The 26,678-nt window shown below is 39.0% G+C and overlaps 2 protein-coding genes across 2 annotated transcripts in view; one reads left to right on the forward strand and one right to left on the reverse strand.

Annotated features, from left to right (window-relative positions):
• The window catches only part of JAZF1 (JAZF zinc finger 1), a 158,161-nt gene extending 146,110 nt beyond the window's left edge, over nt 1-12,051 (forward strand). Inside the window, exon 4 of the mRNA XM_008566526.1 lies at nt 9,644-12,051. Coding sequence (XP_008564748.1) covers nt 9,644-9,820 — 177 coding nt within the window. The 3' untranslated portion in view covers nt 9,821-12,051. The remainder of the gene's footprint in view (nt 1-9,643) is intronic.
• Nucleotides 12,052-12,795: 744 nt separating this feature from the next.
• Nucleotides 12,796-26,678, reverse strand: part of TAX1BP1 (Tax1 (human T-cell leukemia virus type I) binding protein 1) — a 47,645-nt gene continuing 33,762 nt past the window's right edge. Inside the window, exons 11-14 of the mRNA XM_008566533.1 lie at nt 20,328-20,511; nt 19,817-19,965; nt 14,500-14,582; nt 12,796-13,921 (exon numbers count right to left, since the gene is read on the reverse strand). Of these exons, the coding sequence (XP_008564755.1) occupies nt 13,720-13,921; nt 14,500-14,582; nt 19,817-19,965; nt 20,328-20,511 (618 nt within the window). The 3' untranslated portion in view covers nt 12,796-13,719. The remainder of the gene's footprint in view (nt 13,922-14,499; nt 14,583-19,816; nt 19,966-20,327; nt 20,512-26,678) is intronic.

Below are 26,678 nucleotides of genomic sequence, written 5' to 3' on the forward strand. Positions count from 1 at the left end.
GCCTCGCTCAGCCAGTGAGCGGGAACCGGTCTATATGTGGGATCCGAACCCTCGGGCGGGAGCGCCGCCACACTTCCCAAGTGGCGCACTATCCAGTGCGCCACCGGGCCGGCCCCTTTCTCTCTTTTTATAGTTCTTGGTTTGAAGTCCATTTTATCTGATATAAGTATGGCAACTTCTGCTCATTTTTGGTTCCATTTGCACTGGAATGTCTATTTCCATCCCTTCACTATTAATCTATGTGTCTTTATTGGTGAAGTGAGTTTCTTGCAGGCAGCATACAGTTGGATCTCGTTTTTTTAATCCATTTACATTCAGGATTGTTATTGAAAGGTATTGCTTTGTTCCTGCAATTTTACTAATTTTTTTATGGTTGTTATATATGTCTTTTGTTCTTTTCTTTCCCTTTTATTGTCTGTCTTTGTTGTCTGGGGTTTTTTTGTTTGTTTGTTTTGTAGTAATAAGATATATTTTATTTCTCTTTCTCATTTGTTTATCTGTTCTACTAGCAGTTTTTATTCTTTCTCATGTATTTATGATGATATACATTGCTCTTTTGAATCCAGATGTAGGATTCCTTTGAGGATTTGTGGAAGGGCCAGTCTAGTCACAGTGAATTCCTGTAGTTTTTGTTTGTCTTTATTTCTCCTTCATTTCTGACAGAAAGCTTTGCTGGATATAGTATTCTCGGTTGGCAGTTTTTCTTCTTTTAGCACTTTGACTATGTCATCCCGCTCTCTCCTGGCCACTCGATCCTGCTTTCTGTTGAGAAGTCTGCTGTTAGCCTGACCAGGATTCCTTAATAGATGATTTGATGCTTTTCTCTTGCTGTTTTTAAAATTCTTTCTTTGTCTTTGACTTTTGACAATTAGAAAATATTTAGGAATCTATGAGACCTGTCTCTCCCAATACTTGGGAAGTTTGGGGGTATTATTTCATTAAGTAGGCTTTCAATGCCTTTTCCTTTTTCTTCCCCTTCTGATATATGCACAATATAGATGTTTGTACCCTTAGAGTTATCAGAAAGATCTTGTAGGCTTTCTTCATTTTTTAAAATTCTTTTCTTTTTTTTTTTTTTTGGTCTGTCTGTGTTTACTCAAAAAGCCTGTCATCTAGTTCAGAAATTCTTTTTTCCACTTGTTCTAGCCTGCTGCTATGCTCTTGGCTGTATTTTTTATTTTGTTGAATGAATTCTTTAGTTCCAGATTTCTGCTTGGTTCTTTTTTATTGTTTCTGTCTCTTTCTCATATGTGTCCTGGGTTTTTGGGTTTTTTTTAACTTCATTGTTTTCTATTATTTCATCCATCACATTGGGTTTTCTTAACGTTGCCATTTGAGATTCCTCTTCAGGCAATTTACCAGTTTTCTGTTGATTGGGGTCTGGTATCAGGGAATTGTAGTCTTCTTTTGGGGGATTCATGTTTCCCTGTTTTTTCATGCTTTTTGTATCTCTGCATTGATGTCTGAGCACCTGGTTGTTTAGCTGCTTCTTTTAATTTTTGGAATGGTTTTTGAGGGGAGAGACTCTTACCTGTAGAAGTGTTTTATATTGATAGGTTGGGCTTTGTAGATTTGGTTCTGAGTGAGAACAGTGGTAAGTACTGGCTCGCTCCACACAGCATTGCTGGTACAGGCAGGCCGCTTGGTCATATTGAACACTGGGCTCCCAAGGAAGGTGGCATGGATGTAGGTGGCTTGCACACCCCAAGCTCACTCTCCACTGGTGCTGGTGGGCTCACTGCACCAGGCAGACCTCTCAGCTCCTGGAGGAGGAGGGTGTGTATCCATGCGGATCCATGAGTCCCATGTGGGGGAGCAACGCAGACCCTGTTCATTGTCTTTTGGGGCAGGGCAGGGTATTGAGTTGAGCAGGGCTCTGAGCTCCTGAGGGAGAAGGATGTGGATCCAGGTGACCAGCACAAGGGACTGGCACAGCCCCTGCTCACTGTCAGCTGGGGCAGGGATGGGGCTCTAAGCTCCCAGTAAGAAGGAGGGTGTGTAACCAGGCAGCCAGCGCTCTCCACCAGGGTGAGCGGGGCTGCTGGTTGCAGGACTCTGAGCTCCTCTGGCTCCTATCTCAAAATGACAGCATCCAGCAGCAACCCAGGACCAAGGGGGACAGGGTTACTCTGAATGTAGTTCCCCTCTGGGAAAATACATTTGTGCGGGCTCTTAGCCATGCCACACACTGAGCTTACTGTCCTCAAGGGCCACACAGTTACCCTGCAGTCTGATTTGTAGGCATCTACGGTGGGCACACCTCCCCCCACCTCCCACTTACCTCGTCCCAGCAGTATGGGGTTTCTCCAGTCCCCACCCCAGTTCTCACTGGAAGTCTCCCGTGTTCTTCTATGTTGCTTTCTTGAGGGTTCCAGGTCTTGGGGTGATTTCCTCACTGTTTAGCTGGATTTTGTTGTTTTATCCTAGACACTCTAAAGGTGACTGTCTATTTGTTGCTTTGGCCTTTTATTGCATTAGAGGCAAGAGCTGGCCACCTCTAGTCAGCCATCTTGCTGGGGGAAAAAACCCAAAACTCTATATAGTGTTAAGTTCTATCATGCCAAGTCCAGATGCTCTTTGTTTAAACTAAAATGAAAACCCCAGGGTGGAGATATAAGAATTCTATCAGGGATTCTGAAGAGCTGATGAGTTGGGGTCCATGCAGGTCTCAGAATGCGTATGGACGTGTGTGTGTCACAAGGCACAGAGCTAGGAGAGGAAAGAGGACCATTGAATAGTTGCCTCCGAATGCAAACCACCCCAGGAATCGTGAGGCAGCTCTGCAGTGCAGGAAGAGAGTTTTTCTTCCTTTTTTATTTCACAGTAGAAAAAACTAGACAGAGAAGGCCATAATTGCAGCCTGCGGCTCGGGCTGCCAGTCTGCTCCCTGTGTCACCCGCACTGCTGCTCCTCGCTTCTGCCGTCCGGGGGCCTTCTCTCAGGTGCTGCGCGCCCTTTTTTATTTCACAGTAGAAAAAACTAGACAGAGAAGGCCATAATTGCAGCCTGCGGCTCAGGCTGCCAGTCTGCTCCCTGTGTCACCCGCACTGCTGCTCCTCGCTTCTGCCGTCCGGGGGCCTTCTCTCAGGTGCTGCGCATGGCCTGCGAGGTCGTGTGCATCAGCTGTGATAAAAGGGTGATGATCTGCACTGAGGCGGACCAAAAATAAAAGAGTAAATATAAGCTACACCCTTTATTCTGGTCCAAAAGGGTGAGGCGTTCCCTCTCTCCCACCCCTAACTTCGTTCCTTTTCTTCTTCTTTCCTTATTCACATCCTCTTCCTCATAGTCATTTCTATTTTCTTGTCATTATTCTTTTGCTTTCATTTTCCTTGGGCTTCCAGCAATTTCCTCCTTTAGTTGTCTGTGTCTGGGTTGATGGGGGCTTTTTTGAGTATTCCTTCTCTCCATTGAAGGCCAGGAGAAAATTCAGTGAAACTTGACCATTAACTGACAGATGAAATGGGTGGCAGTTGGGGGTCCTGATTTCCATGAGGGAAAAGTGAGTTTCTTTTTCTGGGCCAGAATGCCAGGTAGTGTGATACCCAGGACAGGAACTGCACCTCCCAGCCGAGTGCCTGAGGTGAGCGTGGTCACAGTCCCTAACGCTCCAGTTTGACTCTTCCTGCCTGGAAGTTACTGGCTAAAGGGCCATGGTGTTCTCTCCTATAATTAGTAATTACTTCATCTTATTTACTGCATGACTGTTGGCTTGGGTATGGCTGGTGAGAAGAGGGCGGTCATGAGCGGGTGTACTGTGGGGTTGGGCAGAATCCAGAGGTGCCGCCATCTCGTTTACTCCCAAGGCAAGTCAGACTTTTCTTACTCCCTGACCCTGTTGTCAGGGAGTCTCTAACCCGTTAGTCTCTCGGGCACTGACTCAGGATCAGCTCTTCTCACCGTTTTATTGGCATTTACAGAGCTGTGAGAAGATGAGGAGGGCATGGGAGAGGGGCCATCCCCTTTCTAGGGGAAGAAAAATAATTTTTTCCTCAACCCTCATTCGTTCTTAGTTGTAACAGATCCCTGTAACAAAAAACAGATTAACAAGAAAAAACAAACAGAAGTGTATTAACATGTACATTTGGTATCTACATGGGAGACACCCAGGAAGTTAGTAGTTCTCAAAGAGGTGGCGTCTAAGTCCAGCTTCTGTAGCATCTTCAACAGAGAACAGCAAGTTTTTAGGGAAGTGACAAGACTAAGGAAAAGGACTTTGAGTCTCTGGGGACAGCAACAGTGGAAGGTAAATGACGACAGATAAAGACCAGTCAGTGAAGGGTGTTAATGGAGACTCCTCTGGTACCAGCTCCAGGCCAGTAAGGTCTAGAGTTCTCTTCAGTGGTTAACTTTGCTCTCCCTGGAAGAGGGGGAAGGCAGGATGTCTTTTGTCTTTGTAGATTATGTCATTTTTAGGCAAATGGAGGGCAGAGATATTTCCTACATCTACTTCTTAATTGCTTTCGGCTCAATAAGCCGAATAGCAAAGTGGCATATTTTGGGGTGGCATATTCTGGACTCCCACACCTTCCTCTCTCCATCAGCACCTCTCACTTGAATTTGGCTCCTTTCTCATGCACTGCTCAGATGCCATCTGCTCTGGGGGCCCTTGCCAGTCTCCCAGACTGACCCCCGCTGGGGGCCTGCAGTTCTCATCCTCTGACCCCTGTTCATGCTGCCAGCAGAGCCCCTTCTGCAGGGCGGCACCATCCCCAACTCACCCCCATGGCCCTACTGCTCAGTCTCCTTAGCACCCAGCAGGTGTCAGAGGACAAAGGAAGAAAGGTGTGATGCCCAGGGCAGAGGGGATGCGGGCTCCCCGCTGGCCTGCGAGGCCATGTGGTGCCTGCTTCATGCCTCTGGGTTCCTCCCAGGTGCCTTCCAGGCCAGGAGCGACCGGCCCCACCCGCCCTTGTGCTACTCAGCTTTCTTCCAACTCCAGGCAGAAGAAAGAGGGCTCCCCCACCTTGTAATTTGAAAGGTAGAAGTGCTTTGAGGTTTTTCCCTTTGATACTTTTTGTCAGAGTGGTAACGATTAAAGACGTTTTGTAACTTTCTCTTAGGAAACATAAAACAGAGCTGGCCGGTTAGCTCACTTGGTTAGTGCATAGTGTTAGAACACCAAGGTCAAGGGGTTTGGATCCGTGGACCGGCCAGCTGCCAAAAAGCAAGATAAGGAAAACAGAACCACCCACCACAGTCTCTCTCAGAAAGAGTCCTCTGCTGCATAGAGAACGTCGATTGCTTCAGCAGCATACAGACTGATCCGTAGGGACACAGTCATGTGGCTGTGTAGCTCGGGTATTCCCAAGAAAGGCACTTCAGCCTTTTTCTCCTTCCCTGGATGGATCCAAATCTCCTGAACATCCATCAGAAGCCCTACTGGAAGTATAACTGATACAGTCTTTCTGGAGAACAACTTGGCAGTAAACAACTGGGGCTTTAAAAAATGTTCATATTCTTTAGCTCCATAATTCTCCTTTTTAAAATTTATCCTAAGCATATCAAGAACGCAAACAAAAATTGATTTACAAGGAGTTCATCACATAAAGTCAGCACAAATTTGGGAAATACTAAGTTTCTAACAATGGGGGAATGGAATAGAATTCTGTCAAAATCCTATTTTTAAAAAAATATTTAATGCTTACAAAGTTAACAGTAAGTGGAGGAAGGTGCTAAATTAATTTACATATGTATGTATGTATCAGAAAACTGAAACACATCAAAATGGTAAGTTATTGTATCTGTTCTACTTTTTTTTTATGCTCTCCTATATTTTCTAAATTTCTACAGCTATCTACACTGAGCACATTAATGACCAGGGGAAGAAAAGAAGCATTTTTTTCCCCCAAAGATCCCGCCTGACTCGCCCTGGCCATCTGCGTGCTGTGGCTTGGAGTCGGGGGTGCGGCGCAGCGCGCCCCGCAGCTGTCCTGCTCCTGAAAAGGCTGGTGGAGCATCCACGCTGCTGCAGGTGGTTTCACTTAACCAACACCACCATCCCGTTTCTGTTTTTGCATTTTTTTCATCAAATCCCCAGACCCACGGGAAATTGAAAGCTACAGTTTTCATGTCTAGGACACATGCCACATGTTGTACATACTCAGGCCTGAGAACTGACACAAAGATCAAATACAGTTAAGGACAGGATGGCCCAGCCTGGCGTCCAGATTATAGGTTTCATGATTTGATTTGGAGTAGAATTTTTAGAATAGTCCCTAAATTGCTTGTTGTCCATTTTCTGGCTTAATCCTCTCCTGGGGACAGGCAGTTCTGATGATAGAGACGTCCTTTGTACGCCTGTCCTATCTGCTTCCTTCACATACTGACTAGTCTGATGTCAGAATATCGTTGTAATTCATAGATGCTTTTCTACAGACTGAGTATCCCAATCTTTCTTCCCAGCTGGTAAGATTTTTCAAAGCCCACCAACTGGTGGTTCTAATTAACATGTTCCTAGCAGTTTAAGAGGCTAAATGGGGACATACAGATTATGAAATCAGACACCCCTGGGGTTCCTGTCCCTGTTCTATCATTCACCAGTCATGTGAACCTGGACAAGTCATTCACCTTCTCTGGGTATTAATTTCCTCAACTAAAACATGAGTATTAAATAAGGCAGTTGACGTAAAGTACGTAAGGATAAGTTTCTTTAACAATGTTAGTGACCCTCCTTGCCCTTTCGAAGCTTAACTCCCTTTCCTCTTTTCAAAGACCAGACGATTTGAGCAGTTCATTTTCAAGTTGCCTGCCATTATTTACTTTTGTTATTAATATTTTTTAAAGCAAACTCATTTCAGGACTGATGCAATTGAAAACTTCAGTGAATCTCTTTGGAGCTCCTCTAGTCTTGGAAAGAGGGAGCTCCCATTGCCTGCCAGTGAGTGGACAGATCAAGGAAATCTTTTAATGGAGAGTCTGATTTGACCTTGTATTAACATTTGTGGAAAGGGTGTCCCATTGACACTCGTGAACATTTTGAATCACAGCAACAAAGAGAGTGTAGTGCTGGTGCGGCAGGTCCTTTGGCCAACCCTGTTTCCAGATGTGCATTTGGCTGCCTAATTTTCCAGAGTAATAAAGCTGATGTATGGGGTTGGCTGTGTTTTTCTCAGTCTCACAGCTAGACACACAACCCAGTCTTTATATTCAAGCTGGGAACAGGTCATAGAGCCTGCTGAAGTCACCTCAACTCTGGCTTGTCCATCTCCTGGTGACTTTGGATCTGGTTTCACACTGGACTGGCTTATTGTGGCTTTAGCAATTTCTGGTTTCAAACCTTCCCTAACCTAATTAGCTACAAAAATGCTGGCAGGGATGGATTATCTAAGCCCTGATGCTGTTGGAGCTGCTATGCCTTTTTGCTTCTTGGTTACTGCTTTTGCTTTTTATTTTTGGTTTCCTCTATTCTGACAAGGTGTGAGTGGTTCTGGGACACAGGAGGGGTAGTTGGATTTTTAATGATCCATCTTGCAACAAGTTCCCTGTGAAAACAAGGACGTTAAATGTTTTAGTAACCCGTCATCCACAGAAAAGGACTGTACTAGGTGCTCAGTGAGTATTTGTTGAGCTAATAAACGGGATATTAGTAAGCAGGCAGATGCATATTTCTGGCATTTATGAGCCAGGGGACTTTCTGCTATATTAAAGTTGGGAGTCCTTTTCTAATGGTCATAAAACTATTACTTTCATTCTCTCCCCCTCCCCCCTTCTTGCGCGCGTGCACACACACGCACACACACACCTGAAAACAATTCTCTCTCAGTTCTGTGAGTTGGCTGGTTCCAGCTAGGTGGTTCTTGCCTGGGATCTTTCATGCGGTTGCTGTAAGGTGCCAGCCAGGGCTGGAGTCATCTGAAGGTTCAGCTGGGCTAGATATACAAGTTGGCCACTTGGTTCACATGCCTGGACCTCAGCTGGGATGGCTGGAACAGCTAAGGACTGGCAGGGCATATGTACCCACCTAACATCGTGTTGGGTCTGATCCTGCCTCAGCAAGCTCTGATCCCCCAACATGCCTCTTAACAAGACTGGCAAGGTGCTGCCTCGTTCTGCAGAGGAGTGACATAGGAAGGACAAAGCTGAAGGTGCAGATAGTCCAGAGTCAGGCATTCAGGGTTTGTTTTCAAACAAACAAATTCAGTGTGTTTGTCCGTCTGCTTCAACTCACTGGACAACCTTCAGCCTCTGAGCAAAGCCACTGGTGGCTGTTTGGCACCCCTGGGTTCAACAAAGGCAAGCACTACAAATCTCTAAGAGGGAAATGTAATAGTGATACCACCACATATTTTTAATAGCAACTCATTCACTCACAAAAACCTATTGAGCATCTGCTATGTGCCAGGCACTGCACTAGAGCTTTGTGCAGCAGCATCAGCAGGAGAGAGAGCCCCTGCTTTCTGGGAGCCCACTTAGGGCGCCCTGTGAAGGTAGGAAGACGACTGTGTTGAAATCCTTTAGTTGGGCGTGGGACTGGGTCCAGTAGTACTGCATTCAGATATTTTAGTAAACAGCCCACTCTTCTAGTAGTTTGTGCTTAACAACTTCATGTCACTAGCCGTTTCTTCTCTATTCCCTTGCTGATCTGGCAATAGCTGACTGGAAATTAAGAGCCATGTTCAAATACCACCTCTGCCGTTTATTCTTAAATTTTCCACCAGTAACTTAATACTCTGAGCCTGTTTCCTCACCATTTAATTGGGATGAGCAATATTAACTGTTCGTTAAATCTGTAGAGTGAAATCTAGGAATGAAGTCTTACACAGATTTGCTAGTGAGCTAGCAAAACCAATCAATAGAAATCCAGAAAGCATTCTGATAATCCGGATGCTAAGAAATCCAGTCTTAGCATTTTGTCGCTAGGAATAACATTATATAAGTAACCTAAAATGTTATGAAGTTCTTGTATGTTTGGAATGGAATACCTAAATAAAGTTAGGGCCTAGGCTGTCCATACATGCTTATTTCACACATGCAACTGTGCTGGGCAGGGCAGGATTTGGGCAACAAGTAGCTCCCACAATGGCATCAGAGACACTGTCTTAATGCAGAGCAGAAAACAGACAGAAATTCTAGCTAACGTGCAGTAGGGAACTATGATCACAGTAGCCTGGAAACAAGATGTAAACGGAATTCCCAAATCAAAAATATTGTTACACAGGTCTTGAGCTCTGAGATTTGTCCTGTTTTTTTTCCCCTTTAGAAAAGTATTTTGTTGGTCATCTGGAGGATATTCTTATAGGACTGTTTATTGTTAACTCTCTTCATAGTAGAAAAAAGGTTCACAGAGGAAACAAAGTTCTAGGCAGAGGGAGCTGTGCCTACTTAATCTTCTTTATACAGTCTGAGAATTCTAAACACGTATTGTGTGTAAAATTTTAAGAAACTGGTATTCATTTTCAGAATAATTGAGGCATATTTGAAATTTTCTTACATTGGCTGTGTGTATGACCCTGTCTGTACAGCCCATGATGAACACACCAGACTGTCCCTATAGGGTCATAAGTGCAGGCCATGCAGAAGCCTCCTCTCTGTCAACAGCTCCATCCAGGACCTGAAATCTGAACTCACACTGTGGTTTTCCCAAGTTTGATACTCATTCTGTGACTTCATCTAATGAGTGATATTTTTGTCTCTTCCACAGAATGTGAATGGCATAAAGTACCATGCTAAGAATGGTCACAGAACACAGATTCGTGTCCGCAAACCATTCAAATGTCGGTGTGGGAAGAGTTACAAGACAGCTCAGGGCCTGCGGCACCACACAATCAACTTCCATCCCCCAGTGTCGGCTGAGATTATCAGGAAGATGCAGCAATAACATGCTGGTCATAACTGTGCCAAGAAACCCTCACCAGCAGTTGCTGATTTTGAAAACAGCCACCTTTTTTTCAGGGGAAGCATTCAGCAACCCTTTAAAGAAAAATTTAAATGCATGCTTTAAATTTTTTCTGTAATTTTGGAATGATGTATCTTTGTAGAGTTAATGATTTTGTACATTTGCACATGTAATCATCATACCCATTTTCATTACTTTGATATAAGGTGCTAAACAAAGCTCTAGGTCCTTCAGCACATTTCCCCCAAAACAAAATAAAATTGAAGGCATGTTGCGCATCATTTAGTCGTACTGCAGTGATAGCAAGTGGGGGGAGGAGGGGTTGGCACTGAGTTTTTTTCAAGATTGTAATGTGATTGAAGTTTTTCAACACCTCAACTCACATATGTTCGAAACCAAAATAATACCTTCATTGTCAAACTGGTTACCATGCCTTACATAATGGAGTTAGTATTTGTGAGTAGAAAGACTTTAGGTAATGGAAATATAAATAAGAAAGAATGTTTAACATAATATGCTAAAAGTATTTTCATATTTAAATAACATACGTAAAATGTGTGCTTTGTTTTATATTTTCTTGCAAATCCTTTTGCCCTTTAAAAAGCTGAAAATCTTGCCATCTGACTTACCAATCATTTTAGTGTTACAAATGGCATTTTTGTACAAAATAGTCTATTTCAGTTCATTTGTTAATTTAACACACATTCATTGAGTTCCTGCTGAGTGCAGGGGATTCAGTTTATGCTTATTGATATTTGTGGACCAAGATACCAGTTTAGTGAAATACTTGTCCTGGAAATCTGTTAGGAAACACTTTGAAATACTTAAGTGCGAATTTTCTGTGTGTGAAATTTAGTTGTATCTTCCATCTTCGGATGAAGTCTTAAAGCACTTTGTAGTTCTCTATTGCCAACAATTTAATGTTTATGTGTTGCCAATTCTTGCAACCACTGCCCTAACAAACCTGTGAGTTGCAAATCAGAATTAAAATTCCAAGCACGTTTCAAAGAGGAACATTTTTGTTAAGACACCCCTCCCCCCGCCCCCCAATTGCCTCTTCACGCTCATTTTGTTTTTGAGACTTTTTTTTTAAAGGCACTTTTACCATCACACTGTAGATGTCTGCATTCTCACCAGAAATGTCTATTTAGCTTTATAAAACATTTTGCTGAAATATGAAAATGAGCCTTATTGACAATTAAGTGCTTCTTGCAGCAGGTGGTCCAAGAAGAGTGACTCGCATGACCTGTTAGAGTAACCTACACCTGAACCATTCCTGAAGTTTTCTTCACCAACAGTACCATCATGCCTTGAGTATTCTTTTCTCCCAAGTGCTATTCCTTAAACATGAGTTTACCAGTTGCCTACGTATGCGGTAAAAATTGCTTTGAGACAGCCAACTGCCCACTAAACAAACTGGTGAAAAGCAAACTCAAACTGCTTATAAAATCAGTTTCTTCCCATGTTCCCATCTGATGAAAAGTCTCACACACAGCTGTGAAGTAGGGTCCCTCCTCAGTTCTTCAGACATTTTGAAAGGATGACAGTTCGGTTAGCCAGATGGGTAAGTTTCTATATTCCTAAGTTGTGAATCCCTCAAAATGAGGGATGGATTTTAAAGAATTTATAAAGACACTGCCCTCTAAAAATTTCCTCACATCTCTGAAGAGTGGTCTTGGTCCTGAATATACAATGTTATCCTGTGTGTTAAAAAGGGTGATCCAGACATGAGAAGCAACTAGTTGGTGCGTAAGATGGCCCTACTTGGCTATTTCCTGTCTACCCACCAAAAAAAACTTTTAGGCCAACAATTATTTAGCTTCGCTCCTTCTAGTGTAAAAAACTGCAGGCTGGATCAGTAGTTCAACAGCTAAACAGTCATAAAATAGTCATTGTGCATGTTAAATTTCTTTCGATAAAACAAATTCCAATTTCTATTTACTTATTCATTGTGACAGTATTACTAAACAGGTAAGGATGGGAATATTTTGTTATACCGTGTATAGTGAATGTATTGTACTGTGTCTGTGAAAACTGTGCTTTAAATTATATTTTCATATGTTTTGTTGGGGACAGAGCACATTAAAAGTTTGAAAGCAACAGAGGCTTGTTTTAGAACTGAAGGCAAATTAATCAAAATTCCTGTCAAGAAAAGCTGCTTATAAATGTAAACAAAATCACATTTCAAATAAACTGCCTCTGACCCAAATAAATATGGCTCTTTATTTTCATTAGTGTCCATTATGAAAACCAGTATCAAGTTTACCACGGGAACTAACCTATCCATGCTCAGTGCTGCCTTCTATCTTCGACTGCCTATTTTACAGAATTCAGTTACTGCAGTTAGATTTCTATCAATAACAAATTACTTATCATAAGCTGGGGGCCAAAAACTATTTAAAAAGAAGTTCTAGGCTAGTAAGCTGAACAGTCTTACTTCACAAACAGTAGTGCTATAATAGTCAAAGGATACTTTTAGGTTAGCAGGGTCCAAGTTACTAACTGCTCATGCTGCTGAACACATTTGACCTAAATATCCTCTGCCTGTCATAGAACATATCAGGAAGCTGAGACATGAAGTCTTCAATGCTGCTGCCTAATACCAGTTTGCCCTAGACTCAAAAACCTTTTTAAAGGAGTCCAACAATACACAAATTCTGTTCCTACAAATAAAATACAAGTGACATGATATGTATATAGTTCACACATAACACCCAAAATGTCACCAAGTCTGATTAGGTTAACATCTTAAACAGCTAGTTTGCTCCGAACAAGCGTAAACATCTTGATAACAACAAAAGCAGAGAAATCAAGTCAGTATTTTAAATTTTTAACATTTACATTATAAAAGAGAAAGGAATTCAGTTCAGAAGTTTTTAAAGCCCAAACCAAAGAAAAGATACTCAAGATGCTAGGTTAATAAAAAACTACCACAAATAAATTTGACAACAATGAAATTAGACCTCCAAAAATGCGTCCTCTTTAATGTTAATGAGAGTTCTATACAGCAGAGACATAACTAAAGAAACACACTGATTGATTTGGGTTAATGCACTTACATTTTTTACATACACTTATTGAGAATTTTTTCAAATTTATATTCTCATCAGGAAAATGTGAAAATGATACTGATACGTATTCTGTGTCTTATGCCACAAACACCACTGTCATGAGATCATAACAATTATACTGACATAGCTTGTTCCACTTTCCCATTAGGTATAAGTACAGTTTCAAGATGGTTTTAAAATAATCATTCAGGTTATTCTAAAAAATTTTGTCATAAAATTAGCAAAATATGCCATCTATTAATTCCTAAAGCCAACATTTCACATATAAAAAGGATATCTGCAAGCATGTGATCTCATTCTACAATGCAGCTCCATTTCTAAAGAAGATTTAAAAACTAAATTATGGACTAAATTGTGGAACTTTCTGTATTCGAAGAATTACTTCCCGAGATTGTTATAATGCTTTTTATTACGTAATATTTAGTAGTCATGCTCAATCAACAAGGTCACAGAAACTTGTAAATATTCTGCTAAATCTAGCACGCTATACATATTTTTTCAGTGCAGTAACATTAAAATAATCCCTGTATCCTTTATTCATATAATTTTGCAAACTAGGGAATAAATAAAGATATAAACACACAAGAACTTCTTTTCTTAAAGCAGGTAGGATTGAGAGAGGTTAAAATTATATTTATTGATAAGCCAAAGATTGACCCTGACCCTAGTAACACCAAACTCAAAGAAACTCTTGGTCAGAAAAGTACAGGAGAGGGTGCATGAAAGTGACATCTGGTGGCCTCCTCAGTGGTCTATTTCAGGTGACTTGTTTTTAACTGCTAAACTGCATTAGCTCATAATAAAAAGTAACTAGTCAAAATTTAGAACATTCTGATCAAAATGGGTCTGAACATGCCTCTCAAACCCCTGCTGGTCATAGTCAGGAGGGAACTGCTCACTGCACATCGGGCACACCTTCCAGTGACTTTCAACATGCTCTTCAAATTTGCTCTGATCATAGTTAGGAGGGAACATTAATTCACAGAGGGGACACTTCTTGTGAACATCAAAGCTTAAAGAAAAAAGAAAATGAAAGAATTACATATTTCTAATAAATCTGTAACAGCAGTAATTGTCAGTATATGACAAGGTTACATTTATCTAGTTAGCTGATGTTCATACTACACAACTTACTCTGAAAGTCTTTAGTTACTCCAGAAACTTCTTTTTCTGCTTCTAAATGCTTGCTATAAACAACTGTGTAACCCATTTATAAAGCCTCTAAATTTAATTTTACAATTAGATTGACAAAGAAACCCTTCTTTCATTAAAATAGCTTAATACCAAGAATTCTTCAATTTTTAATAGAAGCCTTTTGTAAAAACTATGAATACAACTCAATTTCCCAACAGTGCTCAGTTGGTTTAACAGCTTAGAGTTTTTACGGCACTGGTTCTGCAAGGATCACATGCATCAGAATCAGCAGAGGGCATGTTACAACATGTACTGCTGGGCCTTACCTGGAGTTTCTGGTTCAATAGGCCAGGCTGTGAGCATAAGCATTTTGAACAAATTCCCAGGGACCATTGTTTGAGACCCACTGGTCTATATAAATAACCCAAATTCGACAGAGGAAAGAAAAGAAATTACCTGGAATCAAAGCAAAAGCCTGTTCCATGCCCATGTAAATGCTGACTTGGAGGATCAGGAGCAGTGGGCACATTCTCATCTTCCTAGGCAAAGAACAATTATGCAACTTTTGAGAAAAGTGAATATAGAAATTCCTTAATTCAATCAAGCACATATTGACAGTATAAAGGAAGTATGATTAAACTTAGAAGAAATTTTATCTCTACTATCATTTAATTAGACTTTCACATAAATATATGTTTGAAAGTAAACTTTACAGAATATTTCACTATGGACTAACAGTCTGACCTTCTTGAAATGAAAAGCAGTATTCAGTGGAATGCAGACACACCACACTTTTATGTACAAATGAAGCTGAGACCAGTAGAACTTTTCAAACCTATACATGTAAGGTAATTTTACTGACTTTGTATCATTCCATAGACTGAGTGAACACTTTCATAAACATTAAGACTATTACTATTGTTCCAATTCTCATTATTAACAATCTGCAATAAAGAGTCTCCTTGACAAGATACACCCACTGCACAATATACAGAAATTATAAAGCAAAATACGTGTGAGTATGTCTGTGTATATTCTTGGGCACACACAATGGCAAATCCAACTGGAAAACACATGTTAAAGCAAAGCAATGCACCAAATGATGAGCCTCAAAACCCTGCTGTGGAAGAATAAAATGCAAAACTGAATTTTTGATTAACAGGTTGTCAAGTGAGAAGTCTAAAAATCTGTAAATCTGAGTTTTAATCAGAAAGAAGACACTGATTTAGATTCCCATGCCTGCATCCCAATGGTCAGTTTTTAGAGATCTGTACCTGCAGTCAAACACAACGTCATTCAACACTGAAAGCAGCCACATCATCTAAGTTGCCTATTGGTTCTCTTCTCAGCAATTGTTAGCTGCTCTTGTGTCATAAACAGCATAGAACCAGGTGTAGCAGGCATGAATGAAAACACTTACATTGCTGGGTGGTCATGTTTGCCCCAGAGCTGCTATTAATGGGCTAGTGAAGTCTGTCAATGAGAGAAGTATCAAAAAAGTGTATGTGGTATGAAATGTGAAGTGAATGAATAAACAAAAGACAAATTGAGCATCTTTTTTTTTCTTTTATTGTGGCACTTGGCTATCATTCTGACAATTCTCCCCCCTTGAAAGGTAAAAAGGGGTGAGAGGCTTTTTTTTTTTTCATATTCACCACATAAGAAAATGCTTTTTTTGTTTGTTTCAGCAGCTGGCCAGTACAGGGACTGAACCCTAGACCCTGGTGTTACTATCAGCACCATACTCTAACCAACTGAGCTAACTGGCAAAATTGCTTTTGTTTACATATATAATTCTCACAGGACAGAAAACCTAATGGGGGGTTGAGGGATTGGGAGATAAAAGTACTCTGCATATTTCAAAAATTAAATCTTCAAGTTACTAAAATCCAGACAGCTTTTAAATTTATAGGTACAAAGAAGGAAGATGATACAGTAGTTCAATCTTAGTATGTACAACACAGTAAATTTTGATTCTGTGCCAGGTTACTCTAGCTCCCAGATTTAAGCCTTCCAGTAACCATATCTGAAGCACTGAGTCTGCTTAAACAACTACGTAATAGTAATAATGATAATGGACACGATTTTCCCATTCAGCTTTGAAAAATGAAAAAGAATTTTTCAAAATTTTGAAACACTGAATAATGGGAAAAGATAAAATAGGGCAGGTCTTGATATTCTACTTTTTAGAATTCTTGATGACAGATATAAACTTTCTAAGGACCAAAAATATAATGGAACCAAAAATCTCATCATCTCCCTTCCCTATTTTATAACAGCTAATATCTTACACCAATTTACTGCTTCCATGAATCAACTAGCAGTAGAGTCTGTTCCTAGGTAAAGTACCAGACTCGGACACAACCTATCAGACATATTAACCTAGCTCATTAAATACCTGGAAGAGAAAAAAGGTTAAAAGCAATTTATATTTTCTAAACCACGTATAAGATGGCAATGATAACACTATTATTTTATCTTCTACCACCTACTACCTAATAAGAGGGAAGATGGACTCAAGAGTAGAATTTTAGATGTTATAATGAGATATAACAAGTTCTCATTAAAGAAAACAAGAAATCACCTACTCAGAGAATTTTTGAAACCAGAAAGTATGCAGTAAGTCCTCTAAGTAGCCAATTCATATAATAAAGTCTCTCATGATACTGATATGTAAAATGATGAGTCAAATCTTCACTTAAGAGTACATTTATTCTGTTTTTCTCATCAAGCGTGGTTAATTAGTTTCCAAAACCATAGTAGACCAAAAATATCAAATTAGATTTAGAAGTGAGGCTATTAAAGCAGGCAAACTATCAACAACCAAAAAATGGCTACTGGGAAAAAGAGAAAAGCAAGACAAGAATTCAAAATATCCAATAGTATTTCAGCATTGGATCACAAAGCTTCACTATACATCTTAAAAAAATGTGATGACATCATTTAATCATCAAGGTTATATTAAGCATTCTTTAAGAAGGCAGAGAATCATGCATTTAGAAAGATATAAAATTTCTAAAAATTTAAAAATTATTAAAATTTCTAATTTTAAAAAATTTAGAAAGATTTCCACTCAAAATTATTATTATCAGTTTCAGCATTGAAAGTTGCAAACCCACAAGGATTTAATGGCAGATTTTAAAGTATCAGTACCTGATATTTTAGCTAAACTGCTAAAATAACGTTGTAAGCAAATTCTACTGGGAATTCCATACTGAAATCTGTTTATTTAGAACAATTCTAAATTATTAAATTAAGAAATCCTTCTTACCCCCTAGGCCACCACAGCAAATTCAGAGAGGTACTGTGGGATAATTGTAATTTTCTAAGGATAATAAATATGCAGAAATACACAGAAATACTCAACATTTGTCAAATACTACATGAACAACTAGCTCACAGTTTCAACTTTAGATAATGCTACATTCCTTTCAATGATATCTCTGAGAAGGAGGGTTTTTGGCGGTTGCTGTGATTCAGAGCAAGTGTCATGTGAAAATCAGTGTGAAACAGGATGGCTTATCCAATCTGACTCCAAGGCTTGAGAAGTTGTACAGTGGCCAACCGTCACATACACTCCATTAGTAACTGTGGTTAAGAATGAAATCAAAATATTTTCTTTCAATTTGTGTGTGCTATGGTTATTAAATTTGTTAGGAGAAAAACACTTAACAGTTAGGTATTTCTTTTGGCCTATGGGATTCTGTGAAGAAAGAATTACTGAGATGCTAAGGGCGCCATGAACTGAGAATGTACGGTACGGGAAACTTCTGGGTTAGTCTATTTACTTATTTATTTATTTTGTCCTTTTTGAGACCGGCCACACCACACTCAGCCAGTGAGCGCACCGGCCATCCCCATATAGGATCCAAACCCGCGGCGGGAGTGCTGCTGCGCTCCCAGCACCGCACTCTCCCGAGTGCACCATGGGCTCGGCCCATGGGTTAGTCTATTTAATAGGAGGTTAAGACTGCAGCTTCTACAGCCAAACTGATGAGGTCCAAATCCCTTACCAGCTGCAAGCTATTTAATCTGTCTCTTGGTTTCCCCCACTATAAAATAGTGATAGTAATAGTTCCTACCTCATAGGACTGTCATGAAGAACTGACTTACTCTATCTAAAGAGCTTAGCATTAGCTGGCAAACAGACCTACAGAAATATCTACTGCTATCACCAATCATTTTAATTATGATGTTATAGTTATTGTAATTATTAGGTAAAAGGAAACCATAAAAGGCTTTTCATCTGACAGTTGGCCACAGTTTCAGGTGCAGAAGGGAGGAGATATGACAGGTGTAGGCAATGGGCAGGCTGGAAGGGCAGGCTGCCTCAACTCAACACTGCCTCAAAGGTACTGCGGCCTGTGGCCGCTAATCACTCTCAGGGCAGAGAAACAGAGAAGGAATACGTCAACTCAAACTTGCTTTCCATATTCTCACTAAAAACTACTAAAACACTTCATCTGCAAGTGATTTTTGTTGTTATAATAATAAGAATTTTTTTAAAGTTCTGAATGTACATAAAAATTACTGTATAATGTCAAAAATCTTCCTATTGCAAAATACCATTACTCAAGGTGTGTGTATTAAGAGTCCTCCCATCTCATTACCAAATCTAAGTATGTCAGCAAATGATCACAAGACTCTAACAATGCTTCTCATGGGTTTGCAGGAGGACAAAGCACACAGATCAGAAAGAACATTCTGCTAATTAAACTGAAGGAGATGACTGTGGAAAAGAAGGGCTTGTCACATCTAACACCTGTGCCAAGAATTATCAGACTAAATATGCAAAATGTGAATTGAAGGTGTGAAAAAGCAGTCAGATGATACTCCAGACCTTAAACAGGCTACAAAGTTCTGACAGTTTTCCTAATTATTCCCAGCAATGGACACAGGAGGCCAAAAGGCAGGAGGGAGAGATACATTTTTCTCCATTATGGGTGTTGAGCACTAGGGCTAAAATCATGCCTGTCTGAACACTGATCAGTTTCTGCAAAGGTTAATAGCAATTAAATGCAGCAAACTAGACTAAATGAGGAACAGGTCATGATACTACCGTACTTGCAAAGAGCACAATAAAGCATATCTTTTAAATTCATCTTAATGCACAGGAAATCCAAAAAGAACTGCTATGAAGAAACCTATTTTCCAAAAAGAGCTGCTCTGAGGAAACAAACGTATTTATTAAACGGTGAAGAAATCTCAAATGAAATTAAAAAATGACATGCTATATAAAGTAATTCAATTATCATCAGTACTGTGTTGCTGCCAAAAAAAAAAAAGAAATGCTACATGTTTAAAAGAGTATTTCTCTGAAAAAGAAAACTATATAATACATAAACGTCTCTCTTTCTGGCTAAAGATAATACAGGCCACCTTAAAATTGAAAGTGAGAATAAATGCTAAAATGAAAAGATGAAGATTTAAACATAATATTGTAACACTTTGCTTCTCCCAACCTAGTACATCTGCAATCAAAACAATGTAGTTAAGTTACTTAGTTAAGTGATTACGATTAAACTATAACTACAATATTCTGAGATCATTCTCTTAACTAATCATTTAATATATAAATCCTAAAGTATAAGTCTGACGCACAATGGTTGATTTTTCAAATTTGAATACAAGAAGATTTTTCCAAAAACAGGCAACTATGTGCACACCTAAGCATGCACACACAAACATACATACACACATGCACATACATATACTCTTAGCTCTTTACATAAGACAAAATAAAAGGCACAGGCTCAACAGAAACTCAATTTACTTTGCTATCCTCGGGGTCTTCTAAACCATCAGGTCGACTAAGGTTTCGAGCAGGCTGGCTGCAGACAACATTGTCTTCCAGTCCCCAAGAGGGGACTCTCACAGGTGGCCTTTGGATTTCATCTGGGTAAAAAGCACCATCTGCTCCATCTGTAATAAAAATTTTGGAAGCCAGTTAGCCAGTTACTAAAATCAGTATCTCTGTGTATAGATATGATGAATAGGATATAAAGAATCACTTTGGTATATCAAGAAAATTGATGTTTTTATTTTTAACCCAGGTGATTTTAAAAATTGAGAACTGTATGTAATAAGAAAACAGACTACTCATTCATGGAGCATCACTTGTAGATGAAGACAGTCACAGTGTTAAACATTAAAATTGCTAATTATACAAATACAATAATGTTTCTATTAGAGTTCATTTTACCAGCAGTTCAGTAACCTCATGAAAAGATAAACAAAAAAATCTCCAAATTTAGCTAGCCCCCAAAAACAAATACTGTAATAACCTCTTGTTTCCTGTGCTGCATAAGGATTACCATACTGCAGAAGTGGTTGTGCATCTGGCAGTGCAGGAACATGACCATTTTGCTCTGAGCATGTGTTGAGACCTTGTGAGACCTGCTGAGAACTCTGGGAATTCTGACCTTCCATTCTCCTTTCTGTTGAATTTTGTATACTCCTTTTAAGTTCCTAAAATTAACAAAAAATAAAGATGTAATAGCAAAGCAATCAAATATTTTATAAGAAGGTCATATTAAACATTTAGCCAAAACATAACAATAAAAATTATTTCCCAATTATGTCTCAAGTATGCAGCCAGAAAGGCTGGCTCTCGACTTCTCATAAATACCGCTTTCACATATAACAAAAAATCAGAAGGATAAAGCCCAATGTATTTTCGAATTTATTTGTGCAGAGAAAGTGTCTTTTATTGAACTAGTTGAGGAGAAACAGAATCTCTTATAATAAAGCTACTAATAAAATTTAAAAGTCTTTTAAAACAGAGATTGCTTCCCTAGTTAACTTCTATCAAACATTTAAGATTAAAAAAAAAATTCTAATCTTGTATAAACTCTTTCAAAATAGAGTAGGAAACATATCCCAACTTATTTTTCACAACCAGTATTATTCTGATACCAGAAGCAAACCAGGACATCACACGAAAACTATAGACCTCATCTCTCATAAATATTAATGCAAAAATCCTTAATTTATTAGCAAATCAAACCCAACAATATTAAAAAATAAAACGTCATGACCAAATAGGCTTTACCAGAGAATGCAGTTAGTTTTACATCCAAAAGTCAATGTAATTCACCATGTTAACAGAATAAAGGAGAAAAAAAGTATGATTATCAATGCATGCAGAAAACACTTTTCACGAAATCCAACAGTCAATATTGTTTTTAAAAATCTCAGCAACCTAGAAATAAAAAAGAATTTCCTTAACCTGATAAAGGCATTCAAAAAAACCTACAGTGAACCTTAAGGATGAAAAACTAAATGATTCTACCAAAGACCAATAATAAGGCAACAAAGTCTGCTCTCAATACTTTTGTTAAAATAGCCTGTGAATTAAGGCAAGATTAAAATGAAGGCAGACACTGTAAAATAGTAAAACTGTCTTTATTCACAGATGATATGATCATATATGCAGAAAAGCCTAAAGCATCTACAAAATGTAGGAGAGTGAATTTAGCAAGGCTACAGTATAAAAGGTCAATACATAAAATCAATTGTATTTATATCAGCAACAATTGGAAAATGAAATTTTTTTTTCATTTAGAGTAGAACCAATAAATAAGGTAAAATACTTAGGAATAAATCTAACAAAAGATGTGCAAAGCCTGTACACTAAAAACAAAACAATGCTGAGAGAAATTAAAGAGAGCAAAACAAATGGAGAGATTATATCATGTTTATGGACTGGAAAACTTAATATTTTTATGCTATTAATTCCCCCCAAATTAACGACAGATTCATTGCATTCCATATCAAAATTCCAGCAGGGTATTGTATAAACCGACAAGATGATTCTAAAATGTACAAAGAAATACAAAGTCCCTAGAATAACCCATCTTTAAAAAGCAGAACAAAGTTTAAGGTCTTACACAACATGATTTCAAGACTTATTATAAAGCCACAGTAATCAAGACAGTATACTGATAAATGTATAGATAAGGGGTTCTCAAACATTTTACACAAAGGGCCAGAGAGGTATTTTCACCTTTTCTGGCAACACAGTCTCTGTCTCAACTACTGAAATCTGCCTCTGCCTCTGCTGTTGCAGCCATAGTTGATACCTATATAAATGGGCATGGCCATGTGCTAATACAACTTTATTTTCAAAAACAGTCCAAAATCAGATTTGGCTTGTAGACCTTAGTGTGCTAACCCCTGATAAAAATCAATAAAAAAGAAAAACCCAAATAAAGACCCATACTTAGAGAGTTAATTTTCAACAAAGATGCATAGGCAATTCAATGGAGGGAAATGATGGTCTTTTCAACATATGATGCTAAAAAACTGGATATCTATATTCAAAACAAAGTTTGACTACAATATCATACCATACAAAAAATTAAATAAATCATAAATCTAAAGTAGAGCTAAAACTATAAACCTTCTTGAAGAAAAAAGTAGGAGAAAATCCTTATAACCTTTAGTTAGGCAAAAATTTCTTAAGATAGGACACAAATAACATGAACAATTAAGACAAATATTGATCAACTGAACTATTTCAAAATTAAAAGCTTTTGCCCTTCAAAAGATAGTGTTTTTAAAAATGAAAAGGCAAGCCACACATTGGGAGAAAATATTTCCAAAATATCTGACAAAGGAGTCATATCTGAAATATATAAAGAACCTTTATAACCAAATACAACCAAAGACAATCCAATAAAAAAGAAAACAGGTAAAATATCTGAACAGACATATCACAAAGGAATATACACAAATGGCCTAAAAGCGCATGAAAAGATGCTCAACATCACTAGTTATAAGGAAAATTAAAACTAAACCACAATTACACTACATATCCACTCAAATGACTAAAATTAAAGACTGACAATACCAAGTGCTGATGAGGATATGGAGCAACTGGAATAGTCATACACTGCTGGGGGAATGCAAAACACTGTGGGGAAACAATTTGGCAGTTTCTTAAAAACATACACTTACCAAATAGGACAGCAATTCCACTCCTACGTTATCTACCCAAGAAAAATGAAAACATATGTCCACAATAAAACTTGCATGCCAATGTTCACAGCAGCATTATTCATAATAGCAAAACATCAAAAATAATCTAAATGACCATTGGTTGGTAAAAGGATTAATGTCCATCAACTAGTGAATGGATAAATTCTGTATGAATGCATTTATATGAAATGCTAGAAAAGGTAAAATCATATAGTGACAGAAAGTAGTAGTCCAGTGGTTGTCTACAACTTTGAGTAGCCGGAGAGGATGACCACAAATGAGCATGAAGGATCTCTGTGCAGTGATGGAAACATTCTATAGCCTGAGTGTACAGAACCATTATCATTTATCAAAATTCATCAACTTGCATTTAAAATGAGTGGATTTTATTACATGTAAATTGTACCTTAATAGAGCTGTTTAAAAAATCAACCAGAGATATTATTAACAAAGGATATAAGAATAAAAAACTTGGTCTGTGAAGTTCAGCTGGTTTTGCTGATTGTCATCCCTTGGGAGTAGAGATGAGACTATCTATGTTAGCAGATTTTACCTACCTAAATGACTCAAAAATGGATTAAGTGACCTTAAAGTGAAACAAGTCATCATCAAAAGCAAAACTGGTAAACATTATGAAAAACACAAGTCAATAAGCAAGTCCATTTATAATAATATACATGTCCAGGTATCAACTGTGCCAGGTACTGTGGTAAAATTGTGAGGTTAAAATGGTATTTCTACCTTAGAATAGCTCATTATTTTACTGCAAATATAAGACTTGTGAAATTTTAGAAAAAAGAAAGAAAAAATATAGTCAGCCCCCTAGTATTCATGGGGAATTGGCTCCAGGATCTTCCACGGATACCAAAATCCATGAAGGCTCAAGTCCCTGATATAAAATGGCCTACTATTTGGGCCGGCCCGGTGGCGCACTGCTACAGTGCGCCGCTTGGGAGCGCGGCGGTGCTCCCGCCGGGGGTTCGGATCCCACATACAGACCGGTTCCCGCTCACTGGCTGAGCGAGGGGCGGGCGCAGCACTGAGGGTTGCGATCCCGTTGCAGGTCCCGGTCCGGTACGGGCGCAACACTGAGGGTTGCGGTCCGTTGCCGGACACGAAAAAAGACAAAAAGGAAAAAAAATAAAATGGCCTACTATTTGCCTATGCACATCCTCCAATATATTTTAAATTATCTCTAGATTACTTGTAAGACCTAATACAACATAAATTCTATGTAAGTAGTTGTTACACTGTATTGTTTAGGGAATGTTCAGTACAGACCCAATTTGTTTTCCAAATATTTTCGATCCACAGTTGGTTGAATCCACAAATGTGGAACCTGCAGACATGGAGGGCCAACTCTGCTCATGCGAGATATCCAGTACATGATCTATCATGTAGCAGGCACCATACTAGAAACTGGAGATACCAAGATTAATTTTTTTTTTTTGTCTTTTGTCTTTTTTTTCCGTGTCCGGCAATGGATCGCAACCCTCAGTGTTGCCCCCGTACCGGACCAGGGACCGGCAACGGGATTGCAACCCTCGGTGTTGCTCCCGCGCCCCGCTCAGCCAGTGAGCGGGAACCGGTCCGCATGTAGGATCCGAACCCTCGGACGGGAGCGCCGCCGCGCTTCCCAAGCGGCGCACTATCCAGTGCGCCACTGGGCCGGCCCTACAAAGATTAATTTGACAGGAATTTTTCCTGCAAGAAATTCAGTCTCATGGAAGACAGAACTCTAGATAAATAATTAATTAGCGACTGTGATAAGTGGACTGGTAGAGAGATGAACTTAAAATGCAATTTATCAAAATGGAAACATTTTGGAAACACTGTATACCAGGGAAAGACTATAGAGAACAGCTATTTAAGTCCGATCTTAGAGAATGTTCACCAAGCAGATCAAAAGCATTCAAGATATAAAGCACATAAAAAGAATGAAGAAAACATGAGAAATAATAACATATTTCAGGTTTGGTAAATGAATGATATGACTAGAGCAAAGGATGCATATTAACAGTAGTAGGAGATGTAGCTGAAAAGCCAAGTTGGGGGTCAGATGTACCAAATTTATTTCACACAGTTTACTACAACAGACCTTCAAGTTCTTGAACAATAACAACATGGTAAAAATGGTCCACAGTAAGGTTAATTTAGCAAAACAATATTGGGCATACTTGATATTGATACATGAAGCAAGTAAGTAGCGAGGCACCAAGCACTGGATTGGAGTCAGGTTGACCTAGATTTGATCATTAACTCCAATACTAATATAATCCTGAGGAATTCATCTCATCAACCCTTGGAGGACTACTGACAAATGAGGAAAAAGTTAAGAATATAGCAAGCACTCTAAGATGAGAGAAAGACACTCTCTCATCTCTTGCCATGACTCAAAAACCCCAGAGATGCTGCTGTAGTAATTCAAGATTATGAAGTGGCAATGTGAATACAGAAAAAAGGAGAGGTTAAATCTAAGAAATATTTCAAACATGACGCAAGAGAAAGAGAAAAGGGGCGCAAAAGGAGTGAAAGAGTAATGGTAAAATACTTCTATAAAGGTTTAAACAAATTAGAGATGTATGGTTAAATTCTCCTGTAAGCAAATAATAAACTACTGAAATGGAGTCATGGGTTTCATCAAAAGATTTATGCATACACTGGTAGAGTCAAGCAACTTTGCGGAGAGTCTCAACCTAATAAAGAGTCTTAACCTAATACTCCTTCTCTACCACCAAAGATATAATAAATCCTTTACAAATAAGATGCAGGGTAAGCAAAAGACCAGTAACAAGCAGCTTTGATTCCTCATGGAAGAAACAGAATGCGGGGACATGGACAAGATAGTTAAGGTTGGGCTCTTTTGCAAATCAGGAAACTAAATTCTCTCCTCTTCAAAACATAAATATAAGGGGCCGAACCCGTGGCTCACTCAGGAGAGTGCGGCGCTGGGAGCGCCGAGGCCGCAGGTTCGGATCCTATATAGGGATGACTGGTGCGCTCACTGGCTGAGCGCAGTGCGGACGACACCAAGCCAAGGGTTCCGATCCCCTTACCGGTCACAAAAAAAAATAATAATAATATATATATATATATATATATATATATATAAGGCTGGCTGGCTAGCTAGCTAGCTAGCTAGAGCATGGTCTTATAACACCGAAGTCAAGATTTTGGATCCCCATACTGGCCAACTGTCCCCGCAACACACACCAAAAAAAAACTTAAAAAGAAAAACAAAAAACGTATAACGCTTGGACTTAGAGAAGGCTCTTAAACTTGCATTCACAAAGCATCCCAAAGGGCCCATGTTTAGAATTCAGATTCTGACCTCTGAACATGTATTAATATTTTTCCATCTACTTAGAATGCTTCTTCTTTTTCCTAGCTCTGCTTCTCCTCCCCTCTAGTTTGATCTTTCAAAGATCTAGTTTCTCCATAATGTTTTCCTCCTAAATATTTGATTAGAAACAACCCTAAAGTACTAAAACTTATCATTCATGTGGAGCTTTGCTCAGTGTTAGTCTGTGTCAAAACAGAGCAAAATAGAGAAGAGGGCACTAAATACAAAGCCAAACACTTCACCAGCTGCAAAATCTTAAATATGTTGTTTAATCTCAATGATCACTTTTATCATTAATGAAATATTATCTGTA

This window comes from Galeopterus variegatus, unplaced genomic scaffold (assembly GCF_000696425.1).
Source record: "Galeopterus variegatus unplaced genomic scaffold, G_variegatus-3.0.2 Scaffold251, whole genome shotgun sequence".
NCBI lineage: Eukaryota > Metazoa > Chordata > Mammalia > Dermoptera > Cynocephalidae > Galeopterus > Galeopterus variegatus.